We start from the raw sequence: 16,034 nt of genomic DNA, 5'->3' as shown, positions 1-16,034 counted from the left end.
GCATGTGGTGTGTATTGACTGCCCAGTGTGCCGGTGAAATATGTGTGTTGCTTGATCGTACATGCGTGCTGGTCACGTGGTTGATTGTGTCCCTTGTTCCTTGAATCACTGAATAAGCTACTGTAATGCGCCCTTTTAAATTGCCCCTTGGGAACAAATAAAGTGCTTTGAATTGAATTGAAATGAATATAGACCTGTACCCATAAGTAAAACAAATAAAAGTGACGTGTTGACGATATAATTTATAGTAAATAAAGTTTTAAGTAATTTATTAGCAGTAGGCCTACAGTAGCCTACGTGATGTCTTTGCTGTCTTTAGCTGATAGCCTAAATCATGCAGTCTGCATCCGGTTCGTGTTATTCTCTGAATGCCATTCCGAATGCCAAAAAAGGTGCGAAGATATATCCTGGAAAATATAGTATGTTAGTCATCTCTTTCTCCTCTCTCTTAACCTCTCTCTCTCTCTCACACACACACACACACACACACACACGAATTTCGATTTCAATCAGCGCGGTACGCAACTAGGGCGTGGAGGCGTGGCAAGCGGAAGGAAACTGGAGCCAGGATGAAGCTTGTTTGCCTTAAAACCACGACACATTTGCCAATATATCTATTCTCAAGTTACATCTTGAGTACACTATCTTCACAAGGCTTGGGGGAGAGGCAGCACATCCATTAATACATTCATTACTTGTTACCTTCCTCGCCAAACTCATTATCGTTACTGAAGACATCTGAATCCCAGGAATATGAATATGGCTGGAATTCCTCCCGAGGTTCGAGGTCTTCAAACAGATGAGGTACCGTAAGTAAACTAGCTAGCGATAGCTAGCTAGCTTGTTTACATTATTCGTTTTCAAGTGAGCTAATTACATTTATAACATTAAAGTTAAAGTCATCATGGAGACTTGATGCTGTCGTTATCTGTTCGTTGAATATGAGAGGCTAACTTGCCAGCTAACAATAAACGACGTTAGGTTGATAAGTTGAATTCTCTCAGCCTGACTAACTTCGATAATACTAGTCAGAACACGATTTTATGTGAGCAGCGAGCGTTGACTTTTTATTACACTCGGAAGCCAGCAGATCAGCATCCACAGTATTGTACAATTTTTTGAAACAACGCGAACCTACGTTTCCGTCAGGAATGTATTATGTTGAAAATGTTCAGCGTTGTTATCGGTTTTAGCTGACAACCTAACACGACCCATTTACGTCAATTAAGGCATAGTATGTCGGTGTAGGGTCACGGTTGCCAAAATTGTATGTCTAGGTTGATTCCTGAGTAATCTAGATAACGTTAGCTACCATTAACGTTAGGCCTAGCTGCTACCTTTTGTCATGTGGATGTGGACATGGTAGAGTTAAATTGTACTAGCTAAAAGGACGTTAATTTTGTGTGGTTCCTTAACCAAAAATGACAGTAGCATATAGTCTACTTTTCCCATCTGTAGCCTGTCAGTCATGTGATGATTACTCATGGTACGTACAGTAGTAGAGTCAGTGGTGTTGCGCCACTACACTTCAAGCAAGGCTTTAGAATTTTAATAATAAACGTGCGTGTTGGCATGTTTATGGGATGTGGCTTGGTGAACTCTACCATCAATAGTGCTTGACATTACAGACCTTTTTGAATTATTTTTAATTATACTGTCCAAGTACTCATATGTTGTTTAAAGGCAAACCCCATTCCCTGTACTTTAACAGGATGAAGCAAGGATTATCAGAGTCAAAGTCATTGCTGGTATTGGACTGGCCAAGAAGGACATTCTAGGTGCAAGGTGAGTGTCAAGTCAAGTAGCCTAAACTGTGTGTTCCTCATTAGAAAGTCTCTGGCTAAATGGTGGTTTGCTGGACTTCCTTGAATTTCCTCTTGGGGATCAATAAAGTATCTATCTATATATCTATCTATCTATCTTCCAGGCTAGGGGATTTTACATTGACCTTACTGAGAAGAGCATGGTACAGTTCTAATCTGGGTGGAACAAAAACCTTAAATATCAGGTCACCCACATAATTACTGCTTCCATAATCGGTGTCACAATATTTTGGAAACATTTGATACTTCTCAAATATCTGTCAGGGCAAACTGTGGGAGTTTTTTGTTTTGTCAACATATGTTATTTAGGAAATAGTCTAAGTGTCAAGTTGTGGTGTATGTTAAGGTGTATTGAAGTTTGCTCTGTTGTGTGCTGGTCTTGAGAATGTTGAATTGACCTTTTAATTGTAGCTATATCTGTAGCTGGAATGGCAGTAGCTAACAACCTGTCCCTTGGCCTTGGGTGGACAGTACAGGCCAGTGCACTACACCTCTCTTACTAGACTAGGTACTCTTGGCTAGACTATTAGCTAGGGTTGGGTACCTATCACATTTGAACCAACATCGGTGCTGGTGCCTGAGGTTCGGTGTCAGTATTCAACAATACTTTTTTCGGTACCTTAGCCTTACCGAATCCTTAACACCTTGTTTGTAACAACTACAACATTTAATTAAAGTAGCAAAAAACTCAATTTATACATTGAAAACGTTTTTAACACAATACAAACCCCTCTCCATTCCTAAAGTATGATATGAACAGTGGATAGTAAACTTTTTTTTTTTAAACAGACTCAATCAAACTCAAACTTAGAACAAATAATTAGTCCATTAGGGTTATGTGATGATAAGGCTATTTTAGGCCATGTTCATGAAAAAGGCAATCCATCCACTTTTGTATGTATTTTATGCGATTTAATAGTAGGTTATTATCCCCTCCTTCCCAGTTCTATCTTTGTTTAAGTTACTTTGTTTCAGTCAGTCTCTAACAGGCGTGCGTAGTATGCTAGTTTAAGTGAGTTTGGTTTTTCGGTTATTCTTTGGCAAATAAAACATTCCATGCCAACGTGAATTTGAACTTAGCTCGTTTTAAAGCAAAACATTGTCCCACCTTGAAACGCTATGCATAGCCTATCAAGTTATCTGTATGTGTAGGCTAACCAGCAAACTAGCCTACAAAATGAACGGATTCTGTTTTCAGGTCAACTTGTATTTAATAATGAAATTGTAGCATTACATCGGGGAAGCAAAGACGCGTGTCTCACACAGTCGATGCGTGAGACTTGAGAGCCATTAGTGCCATTGACTTTGATGCTGGCTGCAGGTGTTCTGCTAATTACTGCTCCGTTTCAACCATCTCAGGTGAAATGTCACCAATTTTAGACTCTGATACCATCTTAGCAACATCCTGGATACCAGCCTAGCCACATCCTGGATGTACTTGAACTCGTAGGCAACGACAAAACAGACCAAATGTTTTACATCCTTATTATTTACTTTCATTATTGACAAGGGGTTACAATCCCAAATATAGCCTGAAAACCCTTGGCAGTAAAATGATGGTGTAAGATAGGAACAAGACAAGTGCATCACACTTGGCGTAACGATGTGCCGGGTTAAGGTAGGGATCATAATGTTGATTCAGAATCTCATGTGCCTACAATACCAGTCCGTAACAGAACAAATTACCGATATCTCAATGAACCACCATGACATGATGATGATCTCAAATATCACCAGAGCTGTTTGTAGGATCTTCATTCAAACTTGTTACACATACTCACTATAAGGGCCTGATGAACTGATTAGTTACTCAAGGTTATGGAGTCAAAGGTCAAGGTTGCATGGGGTCATGCACAGAAATGGAAATGCAGAGTGTGCATATCTCTGAAGAAGTTTGAAGGATCTTCATCAAACTTAGCACAGTTAATACCCAAAATAGGCCATGGGCCAGAAGGGACTACTAATTAATGGTCAAGGCCATATAGTTGGTTTACCTATATACAATAGAGAACTTTGTGCATGGTATGGAGGTAGATGGGGCATATTTTAACTCGCGTCTAGAAGATATAGTAGACTTTAAGAAAATGTTCAGTTGGTTTTCCCTTATTATTACAGGCCAAAATATATCAGCTGTATACTTGGCTCACCTATACAATATAGGACTATGTATTGTGAATGGTATGGAGGAAGGGATGTAGTCAACTATTGTTAATGCGCATACAGCGGGTCTATAGGCTGACGAGCGAGACCCACATCAAGATGTAAGGGCCGGGGGACTCACCGTTTGCAGTGCTCAGTCCGAGGGGCGGGATAATCGGCTGTCTTTCAAATTCCCTCTGCACGCAATAGGATAGCGCTACAACTCATGAGTCCCATGCGTTTTCCCACCAGCTGAGCTAGTTGGCTAGTCCAAACTTTTGCCAACTTAAAATTCAAGGATTAAAGTTCTCCGTCATAGGACGGATTTCCGTCAATTTGATTTTAGAAATGTCATATTTGAGATCGATGCAGATCCGATAAGAAAAAAAATAGGAGGGGGGGGGATTATCACCTTTGCTTTTCCAAAGAACACGTATGGAGGACTAGATAGATAGATAGATACTTTATTGATCCCCGAGGGGAAATTCAGGACTATAACGGTCTAAAAGTTGGATTATAGTGACACATTAGATACAGCTGATGAGGTTGGCCAATCCGTTTAACTTTTTTGGATATGATATTGTGAGCTCTATGTGCGAATTCGGAGAAGCGTGCGGTGACCATACATTTTGGTAGGGCAGAAAGTCTGACTTTTTTTAATAGCCTATCATTTTGAGCTACATTAAAATGACATATTTTACAGGACTTTGCTGTATGCTTAAATCATGTCACAGTCAGAATTGTAGATCAGTAACACATCAGTTAAGTTTGCACCGTTCTCATCACGTTAAACCAGCGAAGCATAACAAAACTTGTTTTGTTCTGTCTGGCCTGCTGCTAACTATCTAATATTTTTAAGTAGTTGGGTTTTATAACTGCAACTCAAGACAGTTGGGTGTTATGGATAATTGTCTGACCACTCGCTGTAGAAACTAGGCTATATTATAGGATATACCTCATTCTCTGCAGCAACCTATGCCATACCTTTGCCCCACCTGCCCATATGGACCGCACGCTCCTAGAAGCGTAGGCTGTGTTCTTTCCGTGCATCAATGTAGACAATTTCTTACTATCGCGAACTCTTGTCAGGGGAGGTCATTCATTTTGGGTGTCACTGCAAGAAAATTGTTTATGGATGCAATAGGAAAACGTTTTAGCACGCCACCAATCAGAAGACCGCCATAAGGTTAACGTTTGTGCACTTCAGGACATCTTACCTACCTGGTGCAACTAGCCACCACGACAGAGGAAGGCTACGTTTATTTATGGCTGACCGTTTTTACGTTTAGAAAGTAGGCTACGCATGTTCTTTCATAGCGCAACACGACCTGTCCCTCACCATATCGCAACCTCTTGTCAACCTTATACAATCTGTTGCTGAAGACAAAAGCACCGTCTCCAGATTGTCGTTATCTTGGAAAACTGAGTTGTCAAAAACTGAGTTGTCAAAATTACCATGTTTTCATTAAATGCGGATGAGGCAACAAATGGAAATATGAACAATATCTAGAATGTTCTGGTTCGTTACTTTGATGAGGAAATGGGAAGTCTTGCAAACTTGATTTTATAGATTTTACTTGGTGTTGAATTGCATATTAACAAGAAAAAAAATCTCCCCTTTAAACACTTTTGGCCTGAAGTAATTAAATAAGAGTGCGTTAAAGCCTTTCTACAATATTGCTGCAGTAGAAAAGAACAGCAATGGCTAATCAGCAATGGTCAGGGATGGTACTAAAATATATTTTTGTTCATCAGGAAAACTCTATCTCAATCAAGAACACTCTCAATTTGCCTTATTCACATGGCGGCCATTGGCGGCTAAAACGAGGCTACAGGGTACACAAACCATAGGATTGTTATGTTCTATGCATTCACCTGTAGGTGGCATTAATTATATAGTAAGTGTACCCTGTAGCCTCGTTTTGGTTTAAACAATGGCCGCCGTGTGAATAAGGCGAATACTCCCTTTACTTTGCTGTTTGCATCTTTTTGTACATTAAAAACCAATAGGTCGCGATCGCAAAAGGGGTGCTATCTCTATAGGTAGATAAGAACAACGTATGACTTATGGCCTGAAAAAAGGTCAGTCAAACAATTTTTTTTTCACTTTAATCCCTGCTTAAAAGCTTAACTCGTGTCACGCTGTTCGCCAACAGCAACATCCATCATCTTTGTTTTCAAGTAGCAGGGAACTCACGCCAAACCGTTGCAACTATGCCATCAATCATTATGTTAAGCCCACCTGCTGATTGGCCTTATTGAAGTTTAATTTTTCCAGCTCGCAAGCAAACAGAGAGTTGCTAGAGACTATCCTGGCCTCAAATTACATTTGCCGCTAGGGTGCGTCTAGATTTCTAGGCTAGCGGGTTTAGGCTTTTAAAGGATATATAGTGTAGGTGGTTGAATGACCTTTCCCTTAAAGGAAAATTCCGTTATTTAGCACTTGGAGTCCCTTTTCTGGTTTGTTTTGGATGAACTAGAGTGGTGGACACAGAAAAGTCGAGACCGGACCAATCGCCTTTGACTACTCGGAGTAGCTGCCTAGTAGAGGACGCTGGCAACAACAGACTGGTAGAACATCCTGTGGAGCTTGCTGCACACATTGAAGGACCGCAGCCTCCTTCAATGTGAACAGTACATCCTGCTCTGCAGTTTCTTGTAGAGTGCGTCAGTGTTGGCTGACCAGTCCAGTTTATTGTCCAGGTGGAGACCCAGATACTTGTAGGTGCTTACCACCTCCACATTGACCCCATCAATGGGGACTGGTAGCAGAGTGGGCTTAGACCTGCGGAAATATCCTTGGTCTTTGAAGATGCACCATTGCACACCAGGCTCCTGTACTCCTCCTCCTGCCCGTTCTTGATACACCCCACAATTGCAGTATCGTCAGAAAACTTCTGCATGTGGCATGACTCGGTGTTGTAGCAGAAGTCAGATGTATACAGGGTGAACTGTATATAAGGGGAGGGGGAGGGGTGCATCTGGGATCTGTGTGTCTGATGGCTGTTGACTGAGGTCGTTGTCGCCATGTGGGGGAGTGGTGCAATATCCAGTGATGGTGGGGGTACGATAGCCTGTGATGATGGAGGTGAGTGTTGCACTGGTATTGAGGGGGTGGGGGCTGGGGGATGGTGGACAGACCACCGCCATTGGAGCTGGAGCAGGGCAGTCAAACCTGTTGTAGAAGTGGTTCAACTGGCAACTGCAGCACTTCAAAGACCACTGGACCAAATGCTTCAGACATGAAAGAAATAAGCATTATTTTATCAACAAGGCTATCATGATTTAAGAACTGTTAGTCATGGCGCTTATGCTAATGTTACAACGGTAGGCTACCGCACGTTTTAATGGCTGCGTCAGGTTGTAACAAAGGTAGGTCCGAGGCTAGCCTGTCGATGTCACTGTTAAGTGGGGGGGGGGAGGGGTGCATCTGGGATCTGTGTGTCTGATGGCTGTTGACTGAGGTCGTTGTCACCTCATTGTTCGTGATCGCCATGGTGAGTGTTGCACTGGTATTGTGGGGGTGGGGGCTGGGGGTGGTGGACAGACCACCGCCATTGGAGCTGGAGCAGGGCAGTCAAATCTGTTGTAGAAGTGGTTCAACTGGTTCGCCCTGTCCAGGTCCCCCTCCACAGAGCTGCTGCTCTTCTTCAGGCCAGTGATGATCTTCATGCCATCCCATGCCTCCTTCAAGTTGTTTTCCTGCAACTTCTGTTCCACTTTCCTTCTGTAGTCCTCCTTAGCCTCCTTCAGCTTGACTTTTGAGTCTGACTTTCCCAGTGGGGGGAGGGGGTTTGCACTGTATGCATCCCTCACGTTTGCATACATGAGGTCTATTGTCCTGTTTTTCCTTGTAGGGCAGTCAACAAACTGGTAGAAATTTGTGAGTGTGGAATCCAGTGTTATGTGATTGAAGTCGCCAGAGATCACAAAAAAGGCATCAGTGTGTTGGGTTTGAAGCCTTGCGATTGTGGAGTGGATGACGTACGCTGTATCTGGGAGAGCTCGAGGTGGAACGTAAACACAGACAGCAATTGCGTGCGAGAACTCCCTCGGCATGTAGTATGGACGGAGACTAACCGCTAATAACTAGGGCTGGGACGGTATGGATGTTTTCTTACCACGGTCGGTAAGCAAGAAATTACCGCGGTTTTGCGTTATACCCCCCCCCCCCCAAAAAAAATGGATTATGAATTTTGTGCCGCCATCACAGTCAATTAAACTTTAGGCAACTGCAGCACTTCAAAGACCACTGGACCAAATGCTTCAGACATGAAAGAAATAAGCATTATTTTATCAACAAGGCTATCATGATTTAAGAACTGTTAGTCATGACGCTTATGCTAATGTTACAACGGTAGGCTAGCGCACGTTTTAATGGCTGCGTCAGGTTGTAACAAAGGTAGGTCCGAGGCTAGCCTGTCGATGTCACTGTTAAGTGGGGGGGAGGGGTGCATCTGGGATCTGTGTGTCTGATGGCTGTTGACTGAGGTCGTTGTCACCTCATTGTTCGTGATCGCCATGGTGAGTGTTGCACTGGTATTGTGGGGGTGGGGGCTGGGGGTGGTGGACAGACCACCGCCATTGGAGCTGGAGCAGGGCAGTCAAATCTGTTGTAGAAGTGGTTCAACTGGTTCGCCCTGTCCAGGTCCCCCTCCACAGAGCTGCTGCTCTTCTTCAGGCCAGTGATGATCTTCATGCCGTCCCATGCCTCCGTCAAGTTGTTTTCCTGCAACTTCTGTTCCACCTTCCTTCTGTAGTCCTCCTTAGCCTCCTTCAGCTTGACTTTGAGTTCCCCTTGCACGCGCCTCAGCTCTGCCATGTCCCCCTCTCTGAACGCCATCTTTTTCCTGTTAAGAAGGGTCTTGACATTGCTGGTTATCCAAGGCTTGTTGTTGGGAAAGCAGCGTACAGTTCTGGTGGGAACAACAATGTCCATACAGAAGTTCAGGTAGTCAGTAGTGCACTGTGTGACCTCCTCTAAGTCCTCTCCATTCTGTAACACACTCCAGTCAGTGCACTCGAAGCAGTCTCGCAGAGCCTCATCCGCTACAGGTGTCCAATTTCTGAAGGTGCGTGTGGCAACTGGTAGGCTCTGTACTTTGGGCTTGTACTCTCGCATACTAAAACAAATGGAATGTTGGAACATCGCGCTCCCCAACACGCGAAAGGTCGGGTTTGCTTCATTTTTTGATGATACGTTTTGAAGTTTTGTGTGAAAACGGAGGGTAGCCTACTTAACATAACTGTGGTTCTCTGAGTATCAATGTCATAAGATGGTTCATCACATTACACATCATGACATTACATAGGCCTACGTGTACACATGTGCAGGCCAATTATAGTGGGATTCAACTTCATGTAGCCTAGGCTAGCCACTTGCAGACGTCTAAGCTGACTGCATAACTCCGTTTTCAAACCGGAATTGTGCATATGTCATGGTTGAAAACGTCGAAGTCCAATCACCCAAATGTTTAACAGATATTTTTTGACGGTGATGACTGTGACAAGCTCAGACCCGCGGTAGGGGTCACGTGACCGCGGTAATGCGGTTAGAAGTAGAAGCATCGATGTAGCGGTGGTTATCAACTCTCTGCTAACCCCATAGAACTCCCATTCATTTTGGATTTTTCGGAACTCCCATAACTTCATATAACATATACGATGTGCCGATATTTTAGCTTCTGTGTTATCTACATAAACAATAAAAGGCAAAACAAGACTCGACTACCTCGTACGTAACGTTAGGTTCCCGTAAGAAGAATGTTTAGCATGTCCGGTTGAAGGGAAGCTAACGCACTGAAGGGAGATAACCATATTGTTTGGATAAGAAGTGTAGTCCAGCCAGCACGGAAACTCGTGAACAAAGCTATGTAGCCTACAATAGCATTGTATGTTAAGGGGACACCAGGCAACGTTTTCGTGTTAATTAATCATCTTCGTAAGTCGGTATATGGTTAAATGACTCATTACGGGGCGAATGAAGGCTCTCTCGCCCGCCCCAACTGCCTGTAGGAAGAATATCCCACTTGCAAGTTCGGTGTATCCTACCCGCCGACCGAAGCAGGATCAGTTTACAGCACAGAGGCAGGCTAACGAAACGCTAGAGATTGTTGCAAACGTGTGTATAATGGCAGAGCCGGCGAAGAAGCAGCGAAAACCCTGGACGGAAGACGCAAGGAAAAGAGCTTCAGACCAAACGAGGGGGAGATTCGTAGAGAAAAAGCACCAGGCTTGCCTGGTGTCCCTTTAAAGTAAAGCATAGAGGCAAGTAAACCCAATGAAAAACAGTAGTTTTACCGTTAGGTAGTCTAACGATAATCATTTCAGAGGTTTTCGATGGATTGACCGTAGGTCAAGTGAGATTAGCTTCAAGGCTATAACTTTTTTTTTTTGTTTTTTTGTTTTACCATGACTGTTTTTGAAGATGATCATCATACCTGTCAACACTCCCGTTTTTTCCCGGGTTTCTCCCGTATTTCAAGGTCATCTCCCAGCACCCTCCCGTTTTGTTATTTCTCCCGGAAAACTCCCGTAATTTGCATGGCCATCAAACTTCATTAAAATCATTGATCCATTCAGGTTGCCAGATTGTGTATGAAATACACACTACACACGATCACTTAGTTTCAATTTCAACCGTTTTGTCATAGGCTAAAACCTGGCAACCCAAAACCCAAATAAGGAAGCGGGTGCCGACTGCGCAGCCTGAGTCTCATCGTAAGCAAGCGGGCTAGTTGAATGGCCTACTCCAGAACTAGCTGTTAGTTGAAATTAGCTGAAATAGTTGGGAATTTAATTGATTAACACATCACATAAACTGTTATTGAGTGTTGTTGATGCACTGAACTTGTGCCCTCGGAACCAAATCTGACAGCAAGCAGCTTTGGAGTTTTGGAAGTAGGCTGCAGGCAGGCAGCTGGTGGATACATAACTGGTATGCGTAAGGTAATGGTAGCCTAAGGTAAAAGCAACGACCGAAATGCAGTGTTGAAACACGTGTATGAAACGTATTAAATATGCAAACACAGATCCCGTTTTTGGAAAGCTAAATGTAGACAGGTATGATGATCATGTGTGGTAGTTTCAACATTAACACGACTTGATATCACTTGTGAGGATGATGATAATAATAATACGTAAATAAATGTTTAACTTTGATGACTTTGAAGGCGAAGGAAGTGTGAGAAGAATTTCTGTGTATCTATCATATGAGTTACAAGATTCAGGTCGATGGCTAACGTCACGAAGTTAAGTGCGAGTCTGCGCAGTACTGGGGGGACCAACTGAAAAATGACTCAGTGCCCTCCCATTGAGAACGACTGAGTCTGTTCGTCCATTTCTTTTACTGTCTATGGCTGCGAGCGAGGAGGAATCTGACCAGCGCTCACTCGAAAATCACTCAGATCTCTCAAAGTTGATTTCTGCTCTCTGTCTATGGTCCCAGCCCTACTAATAACTCCACATCCTTACAGCATACAGTCTCCTTCACTGTAACATGTCCGGGGTTGCACCATCTATTGTTAATGTACTATTGTTATGGTAATGTAAATTACCATAACCTTTACCATTATAATGTGAACTTGAACCCCAACCTCTTTATTCACCCCAGTAATGGACTCCGCATCCCGGAAAACTTATGATTCGATATATACACCATCAAAATTGACCCATTAGGTGTGGAGATATGCTATTCTTATATGCCACTGTACCATTTTGGAAATATGCCAATAAAAAAATTGCCACAGCCTAAATTTAATGTTATCATCCAGAAATGTTCACAAGATGTCCTAAGGACACCAGAAATGCAAAAACCTCAATAACTTATTTTTTAAGAGGTCCAATCTAATTTTGCAAGTTTTCCCTCTGACTAAAATGGGTCCATTCACACTATTTTTGTTGACCACTTCAGGTGTTACTTTAGTTGCACAGTGCTTACTTCTACATCCTCACCTGAGCTACTCCACAAGAGTGCTGAACAGAAGGAAATTGAATTTCAACTGAAGGTCTCCAGGCTATGATCTGTGAAAACTAGCCTTGTGAGATGCAGGGTACATTGGTAGCATTGACCTCTGACAGAAAGTACATGCTAGGGTTCATTAACAGGCATGCATCCATTATTTTGGATATGCAGGACAGGTACTTTAGTGTGGTAGTGGGTAAAATACAGTGAATGTCAATGTAAATTTCAAGGTGTGTGTACAAAACATGTACATCTCTGTCGGAGTGCAATGTGCAAGGAGGGTTTTTTTTTTTTTTTATATGAATGCGTTTATCTGAATAAGGTTAGAAGAATAAAGCCAGTATAGCATTTTCATCTAGTGACTGTCAGAAACAAACAAAAAAATGGTGCTGTTAAAAACCTTTTCCCTTGCAAATATTACAAGTGTGCATTCTATTTTGGCCCAATTAGCTCTGCTCTTCAGCCTAAGGGGAAGGTGAAAAATTGTTTGGTTTATCACTGTTTTGGAATAACATCTTCTAAAGTCATTATCCTGTGACACTTAATGATATGATGATGCAAGATGTGATTTAGATGTTATTAAAACCCTTTTTTCCATTGTATTTCATCCAGTGATCCATATACAAGGGTCTCACTCTATGATGCCATCAATGGTGAACTGACAAGTGTTCAGACCAAGACAATTAAAAAGGTCAGTTGGCTGTCATAACTTTGCAACTTGACATTAAGATGGCTGTTTACATAGCTGATAACTTTAGCAGAAAATAATAAATAAATGCAGCTATCTTTTTCTCTTTCCTCACCTATTAGACATTGGACCCAAAATGGAATGAAGAATTCTTTTTCAGGGTAAGTAAACTATTAGCCTAGGTTTGATGTGTATTGTGTTGTGATGTCATGGAAAAAGGCACTGAATGGAAACAATTTACCTTTCCTCAGTATCTCAGCATGCTATCTCTATTCTTAACCCCTAACTGGCCTCACTTAAGTCTTGTTTACCCTCTATACTCCCTTATGCTGTTCATTGTGTTTTCTTGTTTGTATTAAGCATTATCCATTTTAGAGCTTATAACAACACTTAAATGTATCCATCCACCATGCCTAGTAGTAGCAATAGTGTGCTTTTAAGACAACATCTTAAAGGCACATTATGCAGGTTTTTTAGCTTAATATGCAAGTTTTTTTCGATTCATTTACCTTCATTTAACCTCTTCAGAGTCATTGGAATGGTTATATGACTTTTTTTCGGGTTGAATGGTGGCCGTCTCGCTTCCCCCTAGCGCCTGTGAGCGGAAAAACCACCCTTGCAACTGTGGGCCGGCGGGCCGACGGCCTCAGTGTCAGGAAGTATAACGAGTGTAACAAATTGCTTTACTGCATTTAAATACACATACACCATAGGTTCTCAAAGTGCGGCCCGGGGGCCAATGGCGGCCCGCGGAAACATTTTTGGCGGCCCGCGATAACATCTGATAACATCTGTAAAAATGTTAAAACTGTACTGTATGCTTTGAAAAGAATGAATCTCCGTTTAGTGGTGTTTCGTGGCCGTCAGGTTTTCCAGTGGTGCTTTGGTAGCTGGAATTGGCCCAGAATAAGGCCTATACTGATAGGAAACAAGGCACACTGAGACTGTTTGTTCTGAATAAGTTTGTACTTGAAATGGACTGCAACCAGAACTGTTATATCTCAAATTTGTCTGTTGAGGGTAGAGAACCCCAGGGATTGTGTGTGCATTGTTTTGCCAGGTTTAGCCTCAGTTATGAATGAAAATATGTTTAATGCAATAAATATAAACTGTAGAGATGCAACCTGGTCTTTAAAATGATTACAAATGGGATTTTTTTCCAGTTTTTTTTTTCTCTCCCCCCGCCCCTTTGGCGGCCCTCAGTTCAATGTTGGGTTCCTGAATTGGCCCTCACCAATCAAAACTTTGAGAACCCCTGACATAGACGCTAGGCACCGGCTAGAAAAAGGTAGTGATGGAGTTTCTCAGACATTCGTCATGACAAAGCCAGCAAAAAAGAAGCAAAAACAGTAAGGAAATTGCCAATACTGCATAGTTTACCTTTAATGCCTCTGTCTCTTATGAGCACCACTAGAGGGCTTCATCTGAACAGTGCTTAGTTTGTTGTTTTGACCTCTGCTTTTGATGCTTACCACTTGTGAGCATATGGCTGTGTAAACATACTAGCTGGTTAAATATTAAAGTATATGCCTTTGTGAAGCTGTGGGAAACACAGAATTCAGTGGTGCATAGGTGCCATTGGACATTATGCTGTTAGAGTACTCTGTTAACTTGTTTGGATTATTAAACTAATGGGGATTTCTTTCTTCTGTGGTTGACCCCATTACCAAACTCCGAGAGGTGTCAGCTGGCCACTGGTATAATCATAATGTAATGGTAGTGTATTTACACTAGTTTTACCAATATAAGCGAATTTAAGGAAAACATCCCTAAAGTCAGCGATTCTGATCTCTGTAGGCAATGCAAGTGTCCTATATCCCAGTAAAGGAATCCTTACAGGGAGTTCCAAATGTTTTGGCAGTGTCGTTCTTGTTATAAACACAAGTTAAACTGTTTTCTTTTTTTCTGACCTTCACCAGGAAGTATTTATGTAGTGTCACACACCCCATCAAATATTCACAGAGTGGTTCCACCTCAACTCGCTACCATGTTTATTTTACTTTGTAACCAAAGTAGCATACCTCATGAGAGTTGTCTACTTCCAAAGCTATCAGCTATTTTTTTCTAATTAAAAACAGGCAAAAGAAAGCTTCTACATATGCACATCTGGTCTAGGTCTTGTCTTTGCAATCTTAGCTTTTGCATGACACTACAGTAACCAAATGGAGGTTTCTGCTGCAAATGTGGATAATGTAGTGTCAGTGGCGGATCGGAGTATTTGTTAGCTTTCATTTGCGCCAATCGGTTTTCTATCGCTCATTTGCACGAGGGATAAACGTATTTGTTGAAGTTAAACATATTTGTACTACATAGGAATACAGCTGAAGCATCCAATTAGCTAGCATGCAATACAGGGTCAGAGGAATATGTCACTAGAGGGCAAGCGGATGCACACACACACACACACACAATGGTCTGTCTGTGTGTGTGTGTGTGGCTTGTGTAAGGTTTAAAATAATTATTTATTTATTGTTATTAGATTATTTTGTTTTATTATTTCTTTACTGGATTGAGCTAAATGATGACAAGAATACAACCAACATTGTTTGGTTGGCTAGTCTCTCTCTCTCTCTCTCTCTCTCTCTCTCTCTCTCTCTCTCTCTCTCTCTCTCTCTCTCTCTCTCTCTCTCTCTCTCTCTCTCTCTCTCTCTATCATTAGCATATTTGTTGCATACTTATCAGGTGTTTCCAATTACCCTGACAACCTTACCCTTTGATCCCAGATCTTTTGATCAGGAGAGCGTAGTTTTTTTATTTCACACAACACAGCTGATGGAAATGTCCACATATTTTGTGTAGCCAAAAATTAATGAATGTGTATAAAAAAAAATGTCAATGACGTGGATGGAAACCCAACCATGGCCTACATTGTCTCTGCACATGGTGTGTTAGCCTAGAATAAAATGACAGTAGCATCTACTGCAGGTCTATCTTTGTTCATGACTGTGCTTTGATTGCATGCTGCTGCACGCTGACATGAGTCACCAGCCATTTGTGGGTTATGAGAGCCCCCCCAGAATGAAATCAGAAGCTGGGCATCAGCCTGAGTTTACGCATGAGGGGCACTTCTAGTGTTTAAAAGGTGCTCTGAATCAGTGGTGTTAGCACTCTTGCTAAAACCTGATTATGACTTAACTCACAAACTCTGACCTTATTTACTGGCCAGACTGCTTGGGATACCTTTGACTGGTGCTAATGTTATCCTTGAATATCAGTTGTTTATAGCAAGGCACCGTATAGTTATGTTTGGTCTGAATCATGCTGTGTCCTCACCAGATCACCTTATTTGGCACTTTGTGTAGGAATTGTATTAGAATGAATCCTTACTACACTGTTTCATGACAATGTCACAATCACATTTTTATACTGAATAATCAGTATAATAGCTTGCTACATTAAATCAGTCGATGCATGTTGAAGT

The 16,034-nt window shown here is 42.0% G+C and overlaps 1 protein-coding gene across 2 annotated transcripts in view; it reads left to right on the top strand.

Annotated features, from left to right (window-relative positions):
* Positions 1-381: 381 nt before the first annotated feature.
* The window catches only part of nedd4a (NEDD4 E3 ubiquitin protein ligase a), a 44,436-nt gene continuing 28,783 nt past the window's right edge, over positions 382-16,034 (top strand). Inside the window, exons 1-4 of one of the 2 annotated variants that reach the window (XM_042061345.1) lie at positions 382-804; positions 1,712-1,785; positions 12,538-12,616; positions 12,736-12,774. In XM_042061345.1, coding sequence (XP_041917279.1) covers positions 754-804; positions 1,712-1,785; positions 12,538-12,616; positions 12,736-12,774 — 243 coding nt within the window. In that variant the 5' untranslated portion in view covers positions 382-753. The remainder of the gene's footprint in view (positions 805-1,711; positions 1,786-12,537; positions 12,617-12,735; positions 12,775-16,034) is intronic. The other variant, XM_042061342.1, reaches the window with a different exon arrangement.

Source organism: Alosa sapidissima, chromosome 14 (assembly GCF_018492685.1).
Source record: "Alosa sapidissima isolate fAloSap1 chromosome 14, fAloSap1.pri, whole genome shotgun sequence".
Classification (NCBI taxonomy): Eukaryota; Metazoa; Chordata; class Actinopteri; order Clupeiformes; family Clupeidae; genus Alosa; species Alosa sapidissima.
The sequence above is the reverse complement of the archived record's forward strand: the minus strand, read 5'-3'. Positions and strand labels throughout refer to the sequence as shown.